Here is a 22,523-nt window from a genome sequence, read left to right as displayed (position 1 = left end):
GGCAGTGTGGGATTCTTGTGACAAAGGGATAGAAGGATAGAATGCGGAAGAAGAGATACAATGATAAGAGTTCACTTTTGTTAGGGGAAGGATGAGGAAGCAGCTGATTTTCCAAAAGGTCGAGTACCAGAGACTGATAGTTTGTAACCTTTTGTGAGGGATAATGTAACAGGAAATTGCTATGAAAATTATTTAAGCTTTTAACAATTTACAAAAGACTTCATAAAAGCAAGTTTGTCACAAATATCAAAGTATCAGAAGTGCAACTAGAAGTTATTGGCCTTTAGATTTTCAACAGTGCTTTCCAATAACAGGCTTTCCAATTTCCAATAAAAAATGTCTAATGTAGTTTTGATGTCCCCAATATATTCAACCACATTTCCCATGAACAACCAACATAAATTGTAAGAAGCTGTAATTTTATTATGTTTAAAACTATTCTCAAATTGAACGTGTTTAGTGCAATGGGAACTGAGATACCTTTTAGAGTGTTGATTTAGGATCAAAGAGATTATCATATTGTGAATAGCGGTCTTTATTCGATTACGCATGATATAAAATTGACTTGAAAAGGATGCCGCGCTCCAAGGAAGGTTGCAAAGACACTGTCATCATCATCATAAGAATAACGAATAACCGGTTCCACATCATACGAAAAGAAAACAGTGTTGCGATGAGGCATGGTGGGGGGGAGGAGGAGGAGGTGATGCCCTTTTGAGATGTCTAGGTTTTCGATTTGCAGACATCGACACCACAGACAATACAACGCGAAAGAGGTGAAAAGGTAAAAGGGATAGGCGAGAGGAAAGTTGAAAAATGAATCAGGTTGGAGGGGGGTGTCTGAAGGTTGACAGAATTTCACTCGCATTTCTTTTTTAAAACTTCTCACAGTTCGAGAGATCAACTTTTTCGCCTGTCAACTTTACAAAAAAAAAGATTTCGGACATTTCTCGTGATAAGTGTAGCGTTTTGTTTTAGTACCAAACTATGTACTAGCTAGTAAGATGATTTGAAATTGCGTACAATTTTTTGTTTGGCAAGACTCAAAAGGCTACTCAAGGCATCATTAGTTTATAAATAGATCCCTTTGAGGTGGGTTTTTTGGACTTTTAGCGTAAAATTAAGGAAAATACCCAAATATTGTCAATTTTTCGGTGTACCAGAAGGCCAATTATTTTTAAATACTGCAACTCTTAAATTAAATACTAATTAATATTAAATTAATATTAAATTAAATTAATACTTTAAATACTCCACACAGTTATTCAATATGTTTTTTGATTATCTATAAAATTAGGAACATTTTTTATCGATAGGTACTTTTTTCAATATTATGAGCTACCATGAAAGTTTTTGAGCATTTTTTAAAAAAAATTCCATTACATATTTTTGGGGTCATATTTGATTTGATGCAATCAAAAGTGTCACTCCTCCACCTTAATAATTTTTTTGTTGATAAGATAGCATGTTAGTTTTAAAATAATATTACAGATATTATTACAGATATATATTATATTATAACACAAACAATTTCATGTAATTTACATCTGTTCTTGATCTCACAAATCTATCTGTCTTCTGACCACAGCCGGTGATAAAAATGGTTTTTGATACCTCCTGTACTTTTCACTACTTTCTTGGAAATTCTCTTGTTTGGTGATCCGAGTAGAAAACCTAATAACCTTCGATTTGCTTTACAAATAAATAGGCTCATTTTTTCTTGACAGTTGTTTTCTTTGATTTTTGTAAGTAGCTTCCATTTTTCTCGTAATATTTGGTTGCACTTTTTTGCTCGATGGTTATGAATTAGAAAAAAAATATATTTGAGCGTTTCACATATTTCATTTCTCATCTTCGACTGAACGAGACATGTATCAATTGAATGTGTATCGGTTATGTTACTGCAAACTTTTAAGCGGCAAAGCTCTACTCTCACCCCAAAAATTTCGATCTGAAATTCTTTCAGTGCACTTTTTACTTCGCAGGCTTGTAGAATTGCTGCAAATTTTTTTTGTGCAAAGTTTTAATGTTTTCCAGAAAAAATAGGTAAACATTCTGGGGCATTTTTGAAAATTTTCAAATTTTTTTTGCAAAAAATTTTGTGCCGAGTGGAGTGAAGAAATTTTCAGATTTTTTTCAAAAAAAAAAAAATTAAAATGAAAAAAAATTCAGAATATTTACCTACTTCTAACCGTTCTGAAAAACATTGAAAGTTTGCACAAAAAACTTTTGGAGCAATTATACTCCAAAGTAGTGAAAAAATACACTGAAACAATTTCAGATCAAAAATTTTGGGGTTGAGAGTAGAGCTTTGCCGCTTAAAATTTTGCAGTGACATTCGTATGGAACACTTTCAAATGACACATATGTCATTTTGAAGTCTGACCGTAAAATGAAAACCTTTCCTTGTTAGCTCAAATTATACAACGACCAAATTTTTACCTGTTGTAAAAGTTAGGCATTAGGTAATTTTTTTTGAGATTTTAAAGATCCCCATCTTTTTCTCAACACACAATTTGAACTGTTAACTTTTAGAAAATATTAGAGAAACGTGCAATCTGTTCGTTTTTCGGCTGCTGTTCTTATTTCTCCGCTCCCCGTCTCTCCCCTCTCTTTTCAATTTTTTGTTCTGCCACCACCACCACCAAAAACAACGGACGGTATCTGAGGAGAGGGGGGGGGGGGGGTCTCCCGTCTGGAGTCTCGGTCTGTATTTGTCTTTCACTACTCCCGTGTGTTGGGGGGTATGTGTGTGTGCTGCGTGTGGTTGTTGACCGAGAGGCAGTGAGAGAAAACGACGGAGATGAAAAAAAAATCTGTCGGGCCTCTCTGACACGCTCCTGCTATCTGCCTTATCTCTGGCGAGAAAAAAATACGAAACTTTTCGAAATATTGCCCGCAAAAGTGGGAGGGCACGAAACTCTGTGAGGGGCACAACGAGTAAGCGAGTGATAATCATTTTATGGGTCTTCCCTGGTGCACCTTCATTAGAGCCAGATTTTGGTAATGTTGCAGACTGTGTTTTGAGCGCCGTCATGAAGAAAAGCAAACATCATTCCCAACGATTGTGTTCGATATTCCTCCCTCTTCCCCTCTTCCCCATATTCCGCAGCGCCCGTTCAGTTTTTTTTGACACATAAATTTTTTGTTGTTGTTCTTTCTCTCTTCTTTTATACAACCATTTTATCATATTTCAACAAAAAGTTATATTTATATTCAGCAAAACATACAAGCTCACAGTGCTCAGCTAAGCACAAACTCTATAAACTAATTTAAAAGTGCAAGTTTAGGGCATATGGGCGAGTTATTTGTCATCTTGCCACTTGAAAGAACTCGTTACTGGTTTTCGATTTTTTTTCGAGGAGAACAGAGAGAGAGAGAAAATTTACTTTTTGCGAACGCTGCACAATCTTACCCTGAGACGCTCGAAAGTTACCGTGAACCCCCATAAGCTTTTTTTTGATAAACTTTGGTACTTTCTTGGTACTTTTGTCTGCCTCAGCTGTTCTTCGCAATTTTTTTTGTCAAAATTACACACTTTTCTGATCTTCTTTGTTTACCGCTTTGCACTTTTTTACTTCCCGCGGACCACCCGATGAAAGATCAGCCGGGACTTGTAGATTTTTTCACACTTTTATCTCACTGGATCTCTTGAAAATTCTATCGTTAAAAAGCAAAAAGCAATTTGGACGAAAAAGTCAGAATATAGGTGGCCCGTTGAGAGACGGCTAAACCGTTCAACAGCGATACGATCTGCGCGATAAAATTGTGAGAAGCAGTGTGAAACGCTATGAAAACCATGCTTTCTTAAAATTTGGGTGGGAAAGGGGCATCAGCAGCATGCGGGGCATATTAGGAAGCCAAAAAGTTTCCGAATCTGAATATTTATTCCAGTTGCGGGCCAAAAATTGAGAAAAGCTTTCAAAAATGCAACTGTACTGTTATCTTATAGGAAATTTCGAATTAAAAAATATTTAATTAAAATTTCAAAAAGTTACTATGCTGTAAGTTGAAGCCTTAAAAATGAACATATGTACAAGTACTTTAAAATCAAAAATTTACTTCAACTCTTGATAGTGCTATGTGTCTGAACTTTTGTTATCTTGTACCGGATTCCACAGAAGTTCTATGAGACCACATCAGCATCTGCCTGATTACTTTTTCAAAAACTGTGCTAAACGTTTTTGTGCACCTGATAAAACAGCCGTTAACTGCTGCTGATAAACTATACGTCTGCCAGTACCACCCACAGCTCCGCCCCCTGCCCCATTATTCAATTTTTCGTGTTCATCACTTCGGCCGCTCCGCAATCGAACAGTTCCATTTTTTCCGAACGAGACGCAGAGAAACACCCTCCATCCTCACCCGCCGTCCGATCACAACGTCCGCCTTTGTCCTTGACAATTGGCTCGTCTCGTTTGGACGGGGTCCTGCCCTCTTCTCCCCTCCACAAGTAGTTCCCCCACCCCATGCCACAGTGGTTTGGTGATGGTGCGGGCCGCCGCCGCCGATCAGGGTGTGTATACGAGTATGTAACTGAGTGTATGAATCTGTGTATGTGTGTGAGTGTGTGTGCACATTCTGCTCGCTTTTTCTCTTTTATTCTGCCTTCCAATTGATAATGCAATTGTGGGGAGGGGGTCAAGGTATAGCAACACATGTTGCCAGATGGTGAGACAAGAAGACTCAGCCATCATTATCAGTAGTTTACAAATGATTTCCTTTTTTTTCCTCATTTCCCTTTCCCCCCTCTCATCCGTGATATATCCTTTTTTGCAGTTGCCATTTGATATTTTGATACTGAATAGCTCTAAACATCAGACCATCTTTCATATGCTTATCAGCTTATTTTTAGCCCCAATCGATCTTTGAGACAAACTGAAACATGTGACCTTTTGTCTCGTGCAGTTTCAAATGTGTCTGCGCTCACGCCCCACTCACCCCACTCACCGTCTTCTTGCTATCAGATTTTCGTACCACTTTCTTTTTTGCAAGGATCCAATTCTCGATTCAATTTCCTTTTTTCGCCTCTTTAACTGTATTTCTTTTCCAGCTTGGGTCCCCCTTCATTCATATTTATCAATTCACAATGGCTCGTCAACCACAGCCGGTTCTGAGCTCTTCTTCGCGAATGCAGTCAGCTCCGATCAACATTGCATACAGTAATCGCGACGATCAACAAGTCTGGAGAGACAACTACTACCGGTGGAATCATCAGCAACAGTTTCAGTTTGATGATGATCAAGATGAAGACGTTCAGCAGAACCATCATTCCGAAAATGCAGAGGATCAGTTCATCATGATGCAAAACGGTTTCTCAGGAGGTGTCATCGAGGAGATCGAACAGACAAGCGAAAACGACAATCAGCCAGATGAGAATGACGTCAACGAACAAATCGGAAACAATGACGAGGCGATAACACAGCAAAAAATTGCCGAGATGAATGATGACCTCTTTGAACAGCTGCTGGCGGAGAACGAGCGCAAGTTACGGCAACTGATCAGCTACGTTGAGAACGTTCATCTTGTACTCAAATGAGTCATTTATCTTTTTCTCTAACAAGGTGAGTTGTTGTTACAAGTAGTATTACTGCATTGGTACACAGTGTCGGCGTTGACAGGCGATTTATGCACAAGAGGGCCTTCCGACATCTAAGTACACTTTGTATTCTGAGACCATGCAAATGGTGGGAGCATACATTATGCAATATTAGTCTAGGAATATTTAATGTAACAAGAGACTTTCCGTATATTTAACATATTTCTTTGATGACGAAAACACTTGTGTAAGCATAGTTCAAATATTTAAACGATTTTTTTCAGTATTCCCCAGTATCTGCATTATATTCGTCAACAATTAAAGCAAAGCCAAAAACATTTCCGTCACTCAACTCAACAATGAAAGAAACCATTGCCAATCACATTTTTCTCCCGTTTTTTGCTTCCCCGTTCTAAATATCCCCGTTCAACTCTTCCCTCTCACTCTTCTCAATTGTATTCTGATACCTCCTGCACTTTGTGAGCGTGTGTGCTCAATGACAAAGTTGACCTCACGGATTCCACCTTCAATTTCTCTTCTATCGGACTCCCGCCGAATCACCTCACATTACCATAATCATTGCACATTGAATAGCTCGTTTCACACAAACCACAATCTTGGGTCGCTTCTTTTTCTCCTTATTTCTTCCACTTTTCACACCCCTTAATTGAATATGATATTTTTTTATGACCATGAGATACATACACTTCCGCATAGTTTCTACGATGATAACTTTTTGTGATTAGCATTTTGTATAGATGTCCATTTCTCCCCCCTCATCCCTCCTATCTTTCCTCCTCAATATGGAAACAAAATACTACAACGATGTAGAAATATAGTTGAACACTTTGTGGTTCAACTGATAATATTAATAAACCTTGGGTATACATTTATCTGTACAGTTGTCACAAGATGATTGATAGGTTGATATGTTGATAAGAAGTTATTGAGAAAATGTTTTGTCACGTGCTAAAAAGGACAAGAAATTCAAAACAATTTGTTTTCTTACAATAAAAAATTTGAAACGACGCAGTCGTCTGAGAATACTTTGATCTTGACGTTTCCTGGAGATGTCTGGCAGTTTAGGTCAAAAAACAGTCATGTGTCCGTGTCCTTTTGACAGGTTGCCTAGCGGTCCCGTGGCTTTTTGATCTCGACAACACAATACGGCGTATCATGCGGTTGGAAATAGTTCAGACCTCAACGAGCAGAACAACAATGCCGACGATCAAAAATTTAGTTGCATAAAATGTAAACAGCGGGTTTGCAAACGGGAACAGTCGAGATGGGTGTCACGATGTGTATTGGTTGGCAACATGCCAAGGTTTAGTTTGCAGGCTGAATTGCAGGTTGACGTCGGATATTTTATCTGAATAATTGGTTCCTGGTCAGAAATCGTGTGTTAATTAGAGATCCTTTAAAGATTTAAGAGGAGTACCTAAATCTGGGAAATATTTTCAAATGACTCCAAATGTTTCCCTGATTCCGAATATCTGAAAAAAAATTTCCCTGATTTTATATTTGAGCTTAAAATCGCGATTCTCATTTGCGTCCCCATGAGCTTTTTCAAATGCGCGCCAAAATAAATTATCCTTGGAGCACATTTGCCTCATTTAATTTTCCCCATTTATTTTTACTTTTTTCAATGTTCAATCGGCACGAAAGAATATATTTTTCAAAAAAAAATCCGATAATATGCGACAAAATTAAGTGAAAATTGCTTAAAAACTGAAAAAATTAAAAATAAATGGAGAAAATTAAATGAGGTAAATGCGCTTCACGGATAATTTATTTCGGCGCACATTTGAAAAACTCATGGGGACGTAAATGAAAATCGTGATTTCAAGCTCAAATATAAAATCAGGATAATTGTTTTAAATTGTTTCATATAGATATTCGGAATCAGGGGAAAATTTGGAGTCATTTGAAAATATTTCCCAGATTTCCGTACTCTACCTTCAACAATTTTCACGTCCTTTTCATACTTTTTGAAGTAATCATAGTTTTACTGAACCTTGAAATTTATTTTTAAAACTGGTGACTAATTAAACATCTGTAAAATTGAGATACTGTAAAAAATTTCCCTTTCAGTTTTGCGTGAAAGCCTAAGTTTCTTCAAAAAAACTTCTTCCGATGCTTCATTTCATTGATATTATATTTATGTTCAGATAATCAAATTCCACTTTCTGGCGCTGCCGCCAACCACTTCAGACGGAAATTCGAATATTATTCCCATACCCAAATAAAAAGTTTGGCGCCACTAAGGAAGCACAAACACACACAGTCATCGGTCACATGAAGATTAGTGCCATGGGTAATTGAACACTTTTTGCAAAAAAAAAAATACCGTCACCACCGCTACTTCACTTCTAAAATTTCCTTTTTAGCACATATATCACGTGACTTCCGCTCATTACTTGAGACCGAAATTTCAATTTCAAATCAGCTATCGGCGCTGCAAAATGCAATTTACTCTTACTATCACGCCGTCTACCGCATGCCATTCAAATGTCGTAAAGCACAATCAGTTCTTATCAAGTGGTAATAAAAAGCAGACTTCTATAGACAATAAGCGGCTATATTTAAAATTTTTTAGATTGACAGGTAGTTGGAAACAAAAAACTAAATTTTCTAGATTTGAATTTAAATTTCCATTTGAATTAATAGGAAACAATATGATATAAAAATGAATACTGATAAGATGATGCGAAAAATGACGTCGTTGCGAACAGATCTTATCAGCTGACCGGTTTGAAAGAGCATATGGTTTTTTGTCTTCTGCGAGATAGGGAGATGGTTTTTTCTTTGCATCAAGTTCTTAGTTAAGATTTCGATCTACGCAATTTCTCACTAGTCAGAAAGTCGCCCACCCAATAACTCATCGGATGTTGCCAACAACTTTCAATGCCACTTACACGAAGGAAGACATTAATCAAGTTTCCGTTTCTCATCAAACAAGTTGCAATACCAGTTTTCCACATCATTGAACCGAGTACTCTTTGAACAATTCAAATAAATTTACGAATTTGAAAAGTTTGAAAAGTGCAGGAAGTATAAGATTGTAGAACTTATACAAATTTGAACTTATTCAAGTTATATTTGGAAGTCATTACAGCCGCCAAAAAATTACTAAAAACTTATGTTCCTTAAGCGTCATGATCCTTAACCACATATAGATCTTCCGTCTCTCCTCAAGACCTATCCACCCGATGCCTTGCACTTTTATTTCAAAAAACAACTGCCAAGAAGTTCAGTTTTCGATATCAGAAGGCCAGCTGGCATGTGAATGAGAGACCCGGACAAATGATTAGTGAGTGTTCAGAAAAAAGTTAATGATGTCAGGCAGTCTGAAGGTCTCTGAAGATCATCATAAGGCCTTGGCGGGTGCAATGTACCAAACTGATGGGAACACATTTTGGAAGAAAACCAACAAGTAGATAGATTTGTGTAAAGCGAACTTGGGAATAGATTAAAATCCGAATTGATATGAAGAATATACGTGAAAAATCCACGAGGCAGTGCGTTAAAAAAAAGCTATTTGAGTGTGATATTTTATTGGTGTTTACAGTGACTATTTTACGAAAATATTGAAAATATAAAAATATTGGATAACTAATTTCAAAATGTTTAAAAAAATTAAAAAATGATATTATCAAAGATTTTTTATAACTGTGAAAAATGTTTGCAATAACTGATTGAAAATTTTTGGGGGTCCGGCTACAAAAATACTTATGTAAGTTTAATAAAACAATTTAGAGTGGAGCAATGCCTCAATCAAGGTGAATTATCAAAATAAATTATCAAAACATTAAAGTGTGATAATTTAATAAAAACTGTATCCGCTGATGCTGATTTTTGTAAATTTTGACTATTTTTTTTTAGAAATTTCTAACCACCATAAAAACTTTATGGAAATCTTTTTATGAAATCTTGATATATTTTCGTGCATATTTTTTATTTTCAGATTAAAGGTAGAATAATAATAGTAATAAAAACCAATGCAATGGTGAAAAAAGTTTCATAAAAGAGGTAGGAAATAAAATAAAGAGGTACGTAACTACAAGAGATCACAATCAAAATTAAAAAAAAACTACACAGGAGGAAATCAGAAATGAACATAAAAATCAAAGAAAAACAATTAAACTTGCACAGTGAAATAATTGCAAATATTAAAAACTGTTGGTTCAATTTTAATTAAAAACTTTAATTGTCTATTTTTTGGGTTTTTTGGTTTGAAGCTTTACGTTGTTTGTCAAAACTGTATATTAAGATATTGGGTATAATGAAATAATCAAGAGCCTATAATTTGAAATAAAAACTAAATTTTAGCTGTAGTTACTACAACAGTGATAGTAGATGAAATGAATTTGTAATTGATATTTCCGGAATTTTTTGAAGTTTCACATAGTAAAAAAGAAAAACTGGCATCCAGAATCAATCTGTTGAAGGTTTTGGGGTGGCAGCGCCGGCTAAAATCGCAGCCAAGTCAAGCGGGCTGACATTCAGAGAAGTGAGTTGCGGGAGGGGAAACGGAGTCATTGGCGGAGCCATTCTCATTTGCGTAGCCAAAAAGAGTTGGAGTGCTGGATTCGCAAATGGCATTCCAGTGAATGGTGGGACACGTAGTGGAAGTTGAGTCTGCAGTGGTGGTGGGATCATGTTGAGTGGCAGTGTTGGCAAGTTCTGTTGAGGGGAAATTGGTGCTTCGGCAGCCGTTGGCAATGGCGACATCTGTAATTTTTATTTATTTATTCTATTTTATACTATTTTCCATATTGTGCAGTTTCTATAAAAATAGACAACCACGTGCTGTCAGGCTGTCTCATTGCGGTGTGATCTACAAAAAATGTGGGAATTTTTTTTCAACCATGCAAAATCAGTTGAGTTGTCTGCGTCTCTTCTCCCGCATTTTTCTTAGATCAAAGCGAAATGGGACTTTCTGACTCCACGTGGACAATTGATAAGAATTTTTTTGAACAAAAATGTTAACAAATTTTTTGTTTACTTCACAATTTCTGCGTTAATTTTTTGGGAAAACGTTGAAGTCGGCCTTTTTTTCACAAATATAGCAAACCTACAAAGACACAAAAAATCGAAGCTTTGCCTGTTCCTACCTGTACTTTCTCTGAAGCAATTTGTTTTATTGATTTTCGTTGAGTTTTTCGCATAGCCATTTTCATGGCATGATGTTCGGGATGTTTCGACTTTACATGCTTTCTGAGTGACGATGGATCGGTGTAGGCACAAGCACAGCTTCCAAAGTCGCAGCAATACGGTTTCTGTATAACTGATGTTGGAAATAAATCTTATAGAATTTCGAAGAACCTCATTGGAGTGGGTGCGCTTTGAATGTTTGGAACGATCGGAAGCATTGGTGAAGCTTTTGTTACAATTTGGTACATTGCAGTGGTACGGTTTCTCACCTGTATGAGTACGTCTGTGAGTCTTCAGATTCTCTAATCGACCGTATCGTTTCGGACAAACCTGTCAATTGTAAAAACATTGAAAAACCTTTTTTTGATACTTGGCTACTCACTTCGCAGCAATATAATTTTTGCTTTGTGTGGGTGCGCTTGTGAGCTGTAAACTCGTAGGTTTGCTTGAATGATCGCTCGCAATACCTCCACTTACAATTTACCTCATTCTTTTGGATGTGATTATCAACGTGCACGAAGAACGTCTAAATATGACTTTTTTACACATTCTCGAAATTTCAAAAAAATCTAAGGTTTCAGAATGAACCATAAAGTTTTAGTTCACAAAGCTTGTAAGGTCTCTAAAAAATTCTAAAATTTTCAACGAATTTTCTAATTCTTGCATAGTTTTCTACGTCTATCAACGGCAGAAAATTGGAATACTTTGAGAAAATTTTTTGAAAAAGTAATACTCAGGAATGTTTTAAAAAGGCCTACATATCTTCAAAAACTCCGAAAAAAAAGTCCCCCTCTATTGCCTGTTTTATTCACCGAAATAGTGATCAAATTTGATAGTCAGTTCAAAATTTAAAATTCTGAAACTTACAGAATGTTTTTTTCTGGAAAGTTCAACAACCTCTCAAAAAATGTGGGAAATTCTTTGAAAATTTTCAAAAGCTGTAGATCATTTTTAGAATATGATTAATGTAAAAAATTAAATTTAAAAAAATTTAAAATTAATTTTTTTTTTTGAAAAGTTGCAATAAGGCAATTCTATATGTTTTGAGTTGCTGATTACTACAGCATTAAAAATTTTTAATTAAAAATATTTGTCACCACGATTTTTATAATGTTCTATCAAATTTAGGTTCTACAATAAAAATACACTATTTGAAATTTTCTTACCGCTCGATCGTCAAGTGTCAATGTGCACCCGTCCCATAGACACTGACGCACGTCTTCATCATTTTGTTCCGTGATTTTTGTTGGTGGAATGTAGTTGGCTTTACATGAGCCTGGTGGCCGTCCAATTCGCTTACCCTGAAATTTATTTTTAGTGAATATTTTAAAATTTTCTCCACAAAATTCACATTTACTGAAAGTCGTGGTTGCTTCTTTGGGATGATGACATCAAGCTCTTCATCCACTCTTTCTCTTTTATTTGTTGCCACCTCACGTATTGTCTGTTCAATGCCACCAGTAGTTTGATTGCAATCAAATGGGATTGGAACAACTGATAATGCTCCAAACTCTGTGGAAGTAGTTGCGTCGTGTGGCCCTGATAAAATTGAACAGTTGTTGACACTTGGTGATTTTACGTGTGATGATGTGTTTATAAAAAAGCGTTTTAAATGAACTTACTTTTGAGATTAGGATTCAGTTCAGCAGGTCCGAAATATTGACTTTGTTGGACCTGCAATAAGCCACCGGATGATCCATGAACCAAAGAATTGATTGTATTCATGATGGAAGAAGCTGGACTTTGGAATTGAGCTCCAATATCTGGTGATCCAAGCGGGTTCAATACAATGTGGCGGTCTGAAATCGGTCATTCAAATTTTTCATTCATGTTATGAAAAAATAACAATAATATTAATAATACCTGGTTTAGGTCGTTCAAAGTAGTTTGGCGCCTTATTCCAACTGGCATCTCCCGTTCCCATCGGGCTCACTTCTGAACTATTGTACACGGTATTCGACACCGATGATGCTGGCGACATTGACGAGTAGTTATGCAGGGACGGCGATGAGTTGCCCGAATTCTGATGAGTCACATCTAATGCATTGGGATACGGAGGCACAACGTGAAGAAGATTGAAGTTTGTGTTATTTGGAATCATGGTTCTGATAGATTCTTGTGATCCAAGTTTGATATCTGTATACAATATTAATAAGACTGGTATTATAAATTTAAGGAAGCAACAGTCGTAATAAAACTTTTTCGAAAAATTAAGTTTTGTTGTCCCCTAGTATCCCCTACTTTTAATTTCTAATGTCATATTCTATTTTTATGTTGAGCAATCTTTGATAAAACTTAAAACAGCTAAGATATGAGCTGTCATCAAAGAACAAAAAAGTGCAAGGCTAATAGAAAACATTCATACAAACCAGTTATCTTTTACAAAACTTTGATGGTTTATCCTGATATTACAAAACGTTTGAACAAACTTTGCATGATTTGTTGCAAATGTCTATGTTGCATAACAGAATAAAAAAAACGAAGCATGAAATAGCAGAAACCTGCATTTTTTCATTCTTTTGAATCATTGAAGATTAGAAAGCACTTCTACGAAAAAAAAACAAGATATTCTATTAAAAATGAGATGAGAGGTAACTCTTTTGAAAGGTAAGAACTTTTATGGCAAAATATTATAGAAACTATAAATGTGAAGGCAAAGATTATGTGATACCCACTGGCCAGCGCAAGCAGATGATTAGAAATATGTTCAAAAATCGAGAAATGATATGAGAGGACTAGCACTGACGACCTCACGCATTTATAGGAGATGAAGTGTAAACACTGGAAAGAGAAACGAAACAAAATGAAAACGAACCCGTCCCCCATCTCTAGACGGACTCGCGCCGGAGGCACACGGGGCGCCTCAAAGAACAACTTGTGTTAAGTAAACGTGCTTTTTTTTAAATTATTTTCACTTTTTTCTTTTCCCGATGTTTCCATTTTCATCCTCTCCTTCTTTTCGGATGCCAAAGCCGTTTGGCATGTCAAATTTTGAAGAAAAAAAGGACAAGAGGACCCATAAGAAACGTATTTGTCAAGTGAAAATGAGGGCAATTTCAAGGGAGCAAGGCGCCAGATAAACACAGCCCACAAGCACACACACACACACACACACTCAGCTCTCAGTGTGTGTGTGCCGCATGTTTGAGGCCACCCGTGAGAATTGGAAAGAGGGTAGAGCAAATAGGATATAGGTTATAGATGGTTTTTATTTGATGAAAGCACAGTCAGCTTGCAAAATGAATGGTGTTCATCCCCACCGTGCAGAAATTGTAACACTTTCTAATAACTTTTCATTAGACATCTAAAAACTTGATCCAAAAAAGTGATCTACCTTAAAATGTATCTACTCTACCTTAACGACAAATATATAGCTTCACTTCTCAAGTTATGCTTGATCGTGATCAATATTGATGTAAAAAACTCGACTCAAGCAGCATTGCATTTACACTGCATTAAAACGAAAAAAAATTTTAAACACCTCTATCAAAAAAATCAGAAGAAATTCTATGAATCATTTAAGTCATTTTTGATGTGTCCGCAAAACCCCAAGGATAACAATTATGCGAGAATCCAGTGTGTCAGCATCGCAAAATCAGATGCATGGAAAAAAAACCAAAAGATAATTTTATACACTCAAATGTTCAGAAGATGGGAATCTATCTAGTTTATAGTTTTTTAGAGCTAGAAATAATTTTACGTGAAATTATGTTGTTGCCAAAAGAAAAAAAAACAGAAAAAAATGACAAAAAACTCGAAAGTGCTCTTTCAAAAATGAAACCTCGCCTTGAGTTCCCTTTCTTTATTTGCAGTAGGAAAAACTTTTTTCTCCGTTCCCTGCGTTCTTTTTTCTTGAGTTGATTGTTTCTTACTCTCTTGACATTTCGCCAGGGTCGACGTGGTTTTTTGGCATTTTTTTCAAAGTTTTTCATCTTTGTAAATTGCACTTTTAGAAGTATTTTGGCACAATTACTTGAATGCTAAGCAAAATTTTAAATATTCTCAAACAGAAACAATATAAACAGAAAAAAGAATTTTGGAGAAGCTCAAGAGTCCAATTGCACATTGGCTCTAATTCGACAGACGATTCATACATAGAAGCTGGATATACGTCTAGACGCGACATGTGTGTCTAAAAAGAATAATGAAGAGTGTGAGATATCAAAAAATCACAAGATATGTACACTCATGACCTAAATTATGAAATTGAAAATAATTTCCGAAAAATAAATTCTTTTCGAAAACATTGACAAATGGGAAGTTGAAAGGGAAAGTATTATGGGCATTTTTGGAGTTGGTGTTCAACGTTAACAGATGTTTGACACCTGTTTGCTCCGCGCGTTTCTCGAGCTGGCACATCTGTAATATTGTATCAATGATGAAAATTTGTACAAAAAGTGTAGCTGTTGTGGTTGAGGCTTATTCGGAGTTTGGGAACGATGACGAGTACAATTAAAGTGTATTCGAAATACAATAAAATCTGAGAAAGGAGATGCAAAATCTTAGAAAAACAGTATTAATCACCCGAAAAATGGAAACTGAGCGTGCAGAAATATGTATGAGGCTCTAATTTTTAGAACAACTTGGAAATCAATAATTGGAAAAAGGTGTAAAGTGGCATGGTATTTTTTGTCAGCACGTTTAAATTCGGTGGAAATTTTACATTTTCTAAATAAACTCCAATGAAGATACAGATAAAAGTCCTATAGTAAGAATGCCAAAATTTTCATTAAAAAAAAAACATTGCCAACTTACAGAAAGTTTCAAGATATTTGAATTTACTACAGCTTGTTGGATTAGTTCACATTATTAATTTTATGTGACCAGCATACGTTTTCAGAAATTAGGTTTGAAAATAAGTGTAATCTATAAAAAACCTATTTAAATATATCAATGAGCTTGCTTCTGACTGTAAGATTTTCGATAAGTTCAAAAAAATAAAAAAAATTTCAACCAACCAATTAATAAAAAAAAAGATATACATCATGCATATATGTTTGTCTTATAACTTTGTGATTTGCATGGAACATATGTTATTTCTCGATAACTTATCAACTAAAGTCAACAGAATGAAAATGATAAAAGACAGTAATAAGCAAAATAGGGCTGTAAAAATTAAAAAATAATTTCCAGCCTAGAAAATTTGTGCCTTTCTTCATTTGAGCAATTGAGCGTATAATTTGTTTCTCAAGTCACGGTAATTTTTAAAACGGTTATAAATTATTAAAGTACGGCTTGTACATAAGTACCGAATATTTAAAAATTTTATGGAGAAGCTTCTTTTTTAACCTAGTAAATAAAAAAACTAGACCTCCATCCGTGCAAAGTTTCTTTTTCTAAAATAATCGTACAGTAGTTAGAAGTGATTTAATCACAAAGAAAATTGTTCTTTTGCATATATTTTTCCGCAGTCGAAACAATTTCCTAGGTTATGAAAAACTCACACATGTGACGTTGAGATCAGTGAGCTCTTCTGAATCTCGGCCAATTCTGATCTCAAAACGTGTGAGTTGCATTGGAGAAGAGTCTAATCATAGGGTGGGGCAACATTTATCACGAGTTATTTGCTTTTTCTGGGAAAATTTTGCCTTCTGGGAAATCAAAAGGCTGCCGAAATCTGTGACGATATATCTTAAATTTTTGGAAATATTCCGGCAAAGATGTAGGGGAAAATTCAGCACAACCTCAAATTCAAAATGATGTTGTATTTTTTTTTTTTGCGCAGTGTTCAGGAAATTGAAACTAAAAAAAAAGGAAATTGGGGATTTTGCCAGTTGCAACTTTTGTCTAGAATTTTGGGTAACTACGTTGGCAGCAATAATATCATTACGGGATATATGTAGCGCCAAGTTCTTTTCATTATTGGATGTTCCCGAAAAAGTACCACAGAAGTGAGCAAGTTTAGAAAAATATGTTAATGAATGATAATTTGCTAATCAGTTCGAATCATTAAGAAAATCTAGCCAGAGTTTGTTTTTACTGTTTTTTTTTCAAAAATTGTTTCAGTAAATATCATTTTCAAATTGATTTAGTAGATTTTTTCAACAGAACATTGTCTTCCTTATAATCCTGTCTGGATTTGTGTTGTAAATTATGATTTACGAAGCCATTTTATGAATAAAGTTGAAGTTACAGATCAAAAAGCTTTCTTCAAGTGGAAGCTTCAATTTTCAAATTACTAGATTTTAAAACTAAACTTTTCAATTTCTCAAAATTAAGATCAAAGACATTTTTGATGATTCAAAAGTGATACTTCTTAGTCTGGATAACTGTAAATACTCATTCCAGAATGATTAATCAGTAGTACAGTTTCAGTCCATTATACTTTACTCTAGCAAGTTAAAATAAAAGCCCATAGTAGGATAGTTAATTCCAGTTGGGTTCAGTTTATTAAAATTTTGAAACGTCCGAATTTTGAAGAGCCTTGTAAGTTTTAGGATGCAGCTAAATGTATTGAGACAATCACGAGAAAATTTTTTATTACCTTACGTTTTGACCGAAACTTTTCAAATTAATTACAGCACCTAAAATGCTAAGTTGAGTTGTTTTGCAGCTCGTTAAAAAAACTACTTTACCGCTTCGACTATAAATTTAAAAACATTATTTTTTTACAATTTCTTTCTTGAATAACTTGATATTATATATTTGCCAGAATAAATTCCATATAAAGAAACCTCTCTATTCCCTTTTCCCTGCCGAAATAATCCATATTGCCTTAATTGTCGGAAATCCCTTTTCTTTGTTTCCAACCCGTTCAATTTCTTCATCGACTATTCGCTTCTATAAAACGAACATGTCTTTGTTGCGCTCTTTACGCCCTCCTCTTCTTACACAATATTTTCTTCTCCTCTTTTTTCTCAAGAAGCGGCCACCCAGCCACCCACCGCGCATTGGTGTGTGACGACTTCACGATTGCGCAGTGTTGGCACGCGGCCAACAGTTTTCTGTTAATCACACCACTGTTGGCACATCGCCAACAGTCAGCCAACTCAACAATGATCAACGTGACTTTCGATTTGCCTAAATTTCAATTCCGCCCATAACCATTCTAAGAAAAGAGCCGTGAAATCTGAAATTTTAAGAAAAAAAAATAAGCCGAACACAGTTTTAAATTTTACAATGTTTATTGAAGACGTTGAACGTCAAATTATCAAATTTGATGAATGAGATAAATAATTATACCAGCATGAAGATTGTAAGAACACGGAGAACTTACAGGGAAGAAATTGGAAACAACATAGGACACTAGCGTAGTTCTATGTGTCATTGGGGATTGGGAATGAGGAGATCCGATAAGTTAGATGATAGAAGACAGAGGTAGGAACATATTAGAAGGGGAAAAGGCAGATTATTTAGGCCTTGGCGGCTGGCTTGGCGGCCTTCTTGGCAGCTGGCTTGGCGATCTTCTTTGGAGCGGCCTTCTTGGCTGGAGACTTGGCGACCTTCTTGGCAGCTGGCTTGGCAACCTTCTTTGGGCTCTTGGCCTTCTTGACCTTCTTATCTCCGGTGGCGGCCTTCTTTGGCTTGGCAGCGGCTGGCTTCTTTGCCTTCTTCTCTCCAGTGGCTTTCTTGGCGGCTGCTGGTTTCTTGGCTGCTGCTGGCTTCTTGGCTGCTGCTGGCTTCTTGGCGGCGGCGGCCTTCTCTGGCACACGGAAACGTCCGTTGGCTCCGGATCCGGCGGCTTGAACAAGGGCCTTGCTGGTGACACCACGCTTGAGAGCCTGACGGAGATGAGCATTGATCTGAAATTAAAATTATAAGTTTAAAGAAATAAGAACTGTGAGATAAAATTATTCGAAATTGTTGGCAAGTTTTGACTAAGAATAATAATGAATTGAAATTTACCTGGATGACATTGTCTCCGAGCTTGTAGTTTTGGGAGATGAACTTGAGGATTGCCTGCTTGGAAGCTCCTTTGCGGTCCTTGAGCTGCTTGATGGCCTCCTTGATCATGTTGATGTATGGTGGGTGAGCGACTGGAGCCTTGGCCTTGGCAACTTTGGTTGGCTTGGCGGCCTTGGCGGCCTTAGCCTTTGGGACCTTTGGCTCGACAGCGGCGGCAACAACAGCGGAATCAGACATCGTTCGACGGCGGTTTGGTTGGTTGGGTGACACTTGAAAAGTGATGACTGTGCGAGTCCTCTCGTTCTCTTATATACCCAATTTCTACCACCCTGCGGGGACACATCCCGCCTCTCCCTTACTGCACCGAATAAGATAGCAGGTCTCGAAAGGAGGAGGTGTCGGGCGCTGACAATTTGGATACTCCGGATCAATTTTTATGAAATTTCCTGATAACATCTGATAGCTGAAGACATTATCTACATTGTGCTCAAAATTCGAGAGAAAACGATTATAAATGACCGAGTAATTGGGCCCTGAAGTCGACGCATTGGTTTTCACACGACCTGACTCTCTTCAAACACGGATATCTTTTAACAATAAAGAGATATTGAGTTGAAAATTGTTTTAATGAGTAGCCAGACACTTTTCCTACAAGAATATATAAGATACTTATCCTCCTCAAAGCATCTTCATACTGAAATTTTGAGTTTTCTGAAAATGTAACTCTAACTTCTGACTTTGACTTCGTTTTTCTCTCCAGTTTCAGTTGCAACTGTTAGTTTTTATTATATAATTAGAAAGATAAAATGCTTGGCTGTTCAGAAACCTAAAAATATTGAAAATCCATCGGCTATAACCCAAGATATACCACTTTTCATGCCGCCGGTCATGTTTGAAAACGGGGGTTGTTTTCGCCTTCGCCAGCAGTCGTTCAAAGAACACGCCATTTCAGACAACTAGAAACTGCAAAAGGTTCAAGTTTGGCTATCCAAACTATTGAACAAGCATATTAGAGTTGTTCTAACAGTACTTTAATTGGTTTTATAGTGATTTAATCAGAATTTAAGTCATTTTTCAAATCAACTTGCTATACACTTTGCCACACTTCCTCGTTGTTTTCTGCCAACAACAAGTGGTTTGTCTAGTAATATTAAGTCAGGATTTGATATGAAGATGTGATGTTTTTAAAATTGCATAATTGTGGAGATTCTACCTAAAGAATGGTCAATTGTTTGCCGATCTTTTTGAAAAAGGAAGCTGAGTCAACATTTTCAAATACGGTTTTGATGTTTAAAGGTTGTGTTTTCTCAAGGAAATTAGATAGGAAATAAGATATTCATTTTTATATTCTTAAACTGATTAGATCAAATACGAAAAGTCATATGTAAAAGTATCATGATTAAAAATATGAAACTTCATCACGGATTTATCCACTCAACAATTGTTTTTTGCTTATTTGTTGTGCTTTTGTTCTTTTTTTTTCCTTGTAGAGTTTGAACATCTAATATTCTGAGACTCAAGAAAATTAGTTTCAAAAATGTTTTAAAAGATTTAGGAAAATGTTTTTGTTATTGTATTGGATACTCAGATGCATCAAACTTCATGATGACCTAGATACATCAGGGTGTGCCAAAGATAATGGATTTTAGAACGACATACGGACTTTGAAACTGTTTAAATATTTTAAATAGTTGTTAAGTGCAATATAGTGATTTTATTTGTAGATATTTTGAGTTTAATGTGTTCTATTGCTTGTTAATTTAGTTTTGATGTGTTTATCATAACATTTGCAAATTCAATTGTATTCCAGGTATGTGTTAGGTAAGTGGAAAAGTTGTTCAGAATGTTTCTTCTGCAAAAGTTTGATTGTTTGTTATAACTCTGTGAAAATATTTTTAACAAATCGGCCAAGTTTTTTTTTTCAAATTTCAAGCAACGGCGTTTCAATAAAGCTGTCGTCTTTCCACTGACTTTTCTGTCTTTTCAATTACGATTTCTCTTTTCACAATTCTGTACTTCTCATTTCACATGCCATTCTTTCAAATTCGGAGTGCTTCTTTTAATATTCTCCACAGTTGGCACTGTGCCAAAACCACTATTCACGATTTTACTACACCCTGCCAATCAACAGAATGTGTCTGTTCTACAATTGCACCTGCCAGTGTGGTGCATCGGAGCACTCGACAATGAACCATTAATCACAGTGTACGATATGAATCTACAGGAAAAATGTACGGCGAAGATAGCAAAAGGAGCCGTTGAGCACTAGAGATTTAAGATAAAATGGTCTCATGGGATACTCGAAGCCTCTTCTTCTTTTTTACTTTTTCTCTTTTCCCAACCTTCCAGGTTTCCCAAGAGACTTTTGTTCATAAACAACTAACTTCTTGGCGCGCTGCCAATTTTTTTATCGCCAATTTTTAATGTGGGTGTGACCGAATCGCAAACTAGGAAGACACTTTTTTTGGCATGATGCCAAATTGCTTTTGAAAACTCTAAAATGTGAATGAGATTGAAAAAAAGTCGGGGAATTTTTGAACTACATTAAATTAGATTTATTTCTTGATTTTTATTAAAGACCATGCCCTTTCCATTGAACCTAGAAGGGAGTATTTTCCTAATCCAGCAAATTCCAAAAAATCTTCATAAATTTATTTGAAACCGAAATTTGAAAAATGTATTGGTTTCTGTCAAATCTACTCCTCCTCTCTGTTTGATAACCCATTTGAATATACACATGGTATGTATTTTTATACCTAATTCATCCTCCTAATTGTGTTTTTAGAACAGATGGCCTTGCAAATGGGATGAAGAATGTTAATCCATCAAGTTAGCGAATAAGTGCAGATTTTTGAAAGAGATAGCAATTTGGGCGATGCTAATGACATGCAATATGTTATTTGGGAAAATGTGATTGTTAACTGATTGCTAATTAATTGCTACTAAATAATGGTGCGAAAGATTTGTGACTTTGACAAAAATGTGTATATTTTGAATTTTGATATTGGAATTTTCAGAAAAAAAATATTTGAAAAATTATTCACGAATTAATTTTTCATGGGATTAGGAAATTACTGCCAAGACATTTTCAGGTTCAGGAGACACAACTGGAGCATAAACTAAAGAAATAAACTAAAATCACATCTCAAATTAATAAAATAACTAATTTGGTGTAGTCATGCTTTAAAATGTCTGAGAATAAGCAAAGTGCTCTTTTATCTCAGTTTCACAGTACAAAAAAAAAGACAAAATATGTTGAATTGAATTGAAGAGACATCACCGCTTTTTAGACTATTTGGCAACTAGTATACTTCTTTATAGCTGAAAATCAAAGTATGTTCAGATAATGAAGTTTTTTGGTATTATTTGGCTTAGGAAGAACTTATTATTGCCTAAGGTCCTAAAAGTATTCGAATAACTACTTTTGTGCTGAAAAAATTGCTTAATTGGGAACATTTTGGTGCACAACTACTTAACAAAAAATATTTCAGATTTAATTTCTTCCCACATCCTGTTTTCAAATTCTATAGAGCTGAAACTAAACAAAGTAATTAGCACATCTAATTATCCTCTTCTCTTTATCCTCATCTTCTTCCGTTCTTCTTCTTACGCATCCAGAACAAATGAGGCGTGCGCTAGACATCGCACAGCAGGTGGGAACGCACCTTTCTCTCTCCGCCGACATTTTCCCCCACCTCTGTAGATGGCGTAATAATAAGAGCGGAACAGATGGAAGGAGGTGAGAAGTGCACCTGTTCACGGAGTGTTGCGTCGTCGGTGGCCACGTTTATTTGCACAGGTCTCGTTGCGTAATTAGCCAAGAGGAAGAAGAGTATTTTTGTCTACTTGTGCATGGTAAAATGAGCGAAATGGCGCAATATGAGCTTAGTCTCAGATTCTTAAGAAGGTTCTTTGTAGGAATGGACCAAAAACCATCGAGGGATAGCAATACCTATAATTCAAATTTAGGTGGTTTGAATTTTAA

The 22,523-nt window shown here is 35.9% G+C and overlaps 3 protein-coding genes, 1 long non-coding RNA gene and 3 other non-coding genes across 8 annotated transcripts; 4 read left to right on the top strand and 3 right to left on the bottom strand.

Moving 5' to 3' along the window:
• Positions 1 to 3,045: 3,045 nt before the first annotated feature.
• linc-54 lies at positions 3,046 to 3,214 on the top strand. Its single transcript, NR_102235.1, has one exon. It is a non-coding gene; the product is annotated as a long non-coding RNA linc-54 (long non-coding RNA).
• Positions 3,215 to 4,386: 1,172 nt separating this feature from the next.
• M163.17 lies at positions 4,387 to 4,574 on the bottom strand. The gene has a single exon (NR_072538.1). It is a non-coding gene; the product is annotated as an Unclassified non-coding RNA M163.17 (non-coding RNA).
• A 515-nt stretch (positions 4,575 to 5,089) lies between these two features.
• Positions 5,090 to 5,539, top strand: M163.1 (uncharacterized protein; the record flags this gene model as incomplete). Its single annotated transcript, NM_001381149.1, has 1 exon — positions 5,090 to 5,539. One exon carries the CDS (start codon positions 5,090 to 5,092, stop codon positions 5,537 to 5,539), a length of 450 nt encoding a protein of 149 aa, NP_001366852.1.
• Positions 5,540 to 9,477: 3,938 nt separating this feature from the next.
• On the bottom strand, positions 9,478 to 12,829 carry ztf-14 (C2H2-type domain-containing protein; the record flags this gene model as incomplete). 2 transcript variants are annotated; one of them, NM_001373576.2, is made up of 9 exons in its annotated part: positions 9,478 to 10,270; positions 10,654 to 10,818; positions 10,865 to 11,023; positions 11,076 to 11,119; positions 11,171 to 11,219; positions 11,860 to 11,994; positions 12,045 to 12,232; positions 12,316 to 12,492; positions 12,557 to 12,829. In NM_001373576.2, the coding sequence occupies 9 exons, from the start codon at positions 12,792 to 12,794 to the stop codon at positions 9,974 to 9,976; spliced, it is 1,452 nt and encodes a 483-aa protein (NP_001360586.1). In that variant the 3' UTR covers positions 9,478 to 9,973. The 2 variants fall into 2 exon arrangements, with proteins under 2 accessions (NP_001360586.1, NP_001360587.1); NM_001373577.2 differs by lacking the exons at positions 11,076 to 11,119; positions 11,171 to 11,219 and having other exon boundaries at positions 9,480 to 10,270; positions 12,557 to 12,794.
• A 4,965-nt stretch (positions 12,830 to 17,794) lies between these two features.
• On the bottom strand, positions 17,795 to 18,820 carry his-24 (Histone 24). Its single transcript, NM_078009.7, has 2 exons — positions 18,539 to 18,820; positions 17,795 to 18,435 (listed from the first exon to the last, which is right to left on the bottom strand). Exons 1-2 carry the CDS (start codon positions 18,773 to 18,775, stop codon positions 18,046 to 18,048), a joined length of 627 nt encoding a protein of 208 aa, NP_510410.1. The 5' UTR covers positions 18,776 to 18,820; the 3' UTR covers positions 17,795 to 18,045.
• Positions 18,366 to 18,587, top strand: M163.16. The gene has a single exon (NR_072537.1). It is a non-coding gene; the product is annotated as an Unclassified non-coding RNA M163.16 (non-coding RNA).
• M163.19 lies at positions 18,766 to 18,908 on the top strand. The gene has a single exon (NR_072536.1). It is a non-coding gene; the product is annotated as an Unclassified non-coding RNA M163.19 (non-coding RNA).
• The last annotated feature ends 3,615 nt before the right edge of the window (positions 18,909 to 22,523 follow it).

This window comes from Caenorhabditis elegans, chromosome X (assembly GCF_000002985.6).
Source record: "Caenorhabditis elegans chromosome X".
Lineage (NCBI taxonomy): Eukaryota > Metazoa > Nematoda > Chromadorea > Rhabditida > Rhabditidae > Caenorhabditis > Caenorhabditis elegans.
This window is presented reverse-complemented; position numbering and strand designations above follow the sequence as displayed.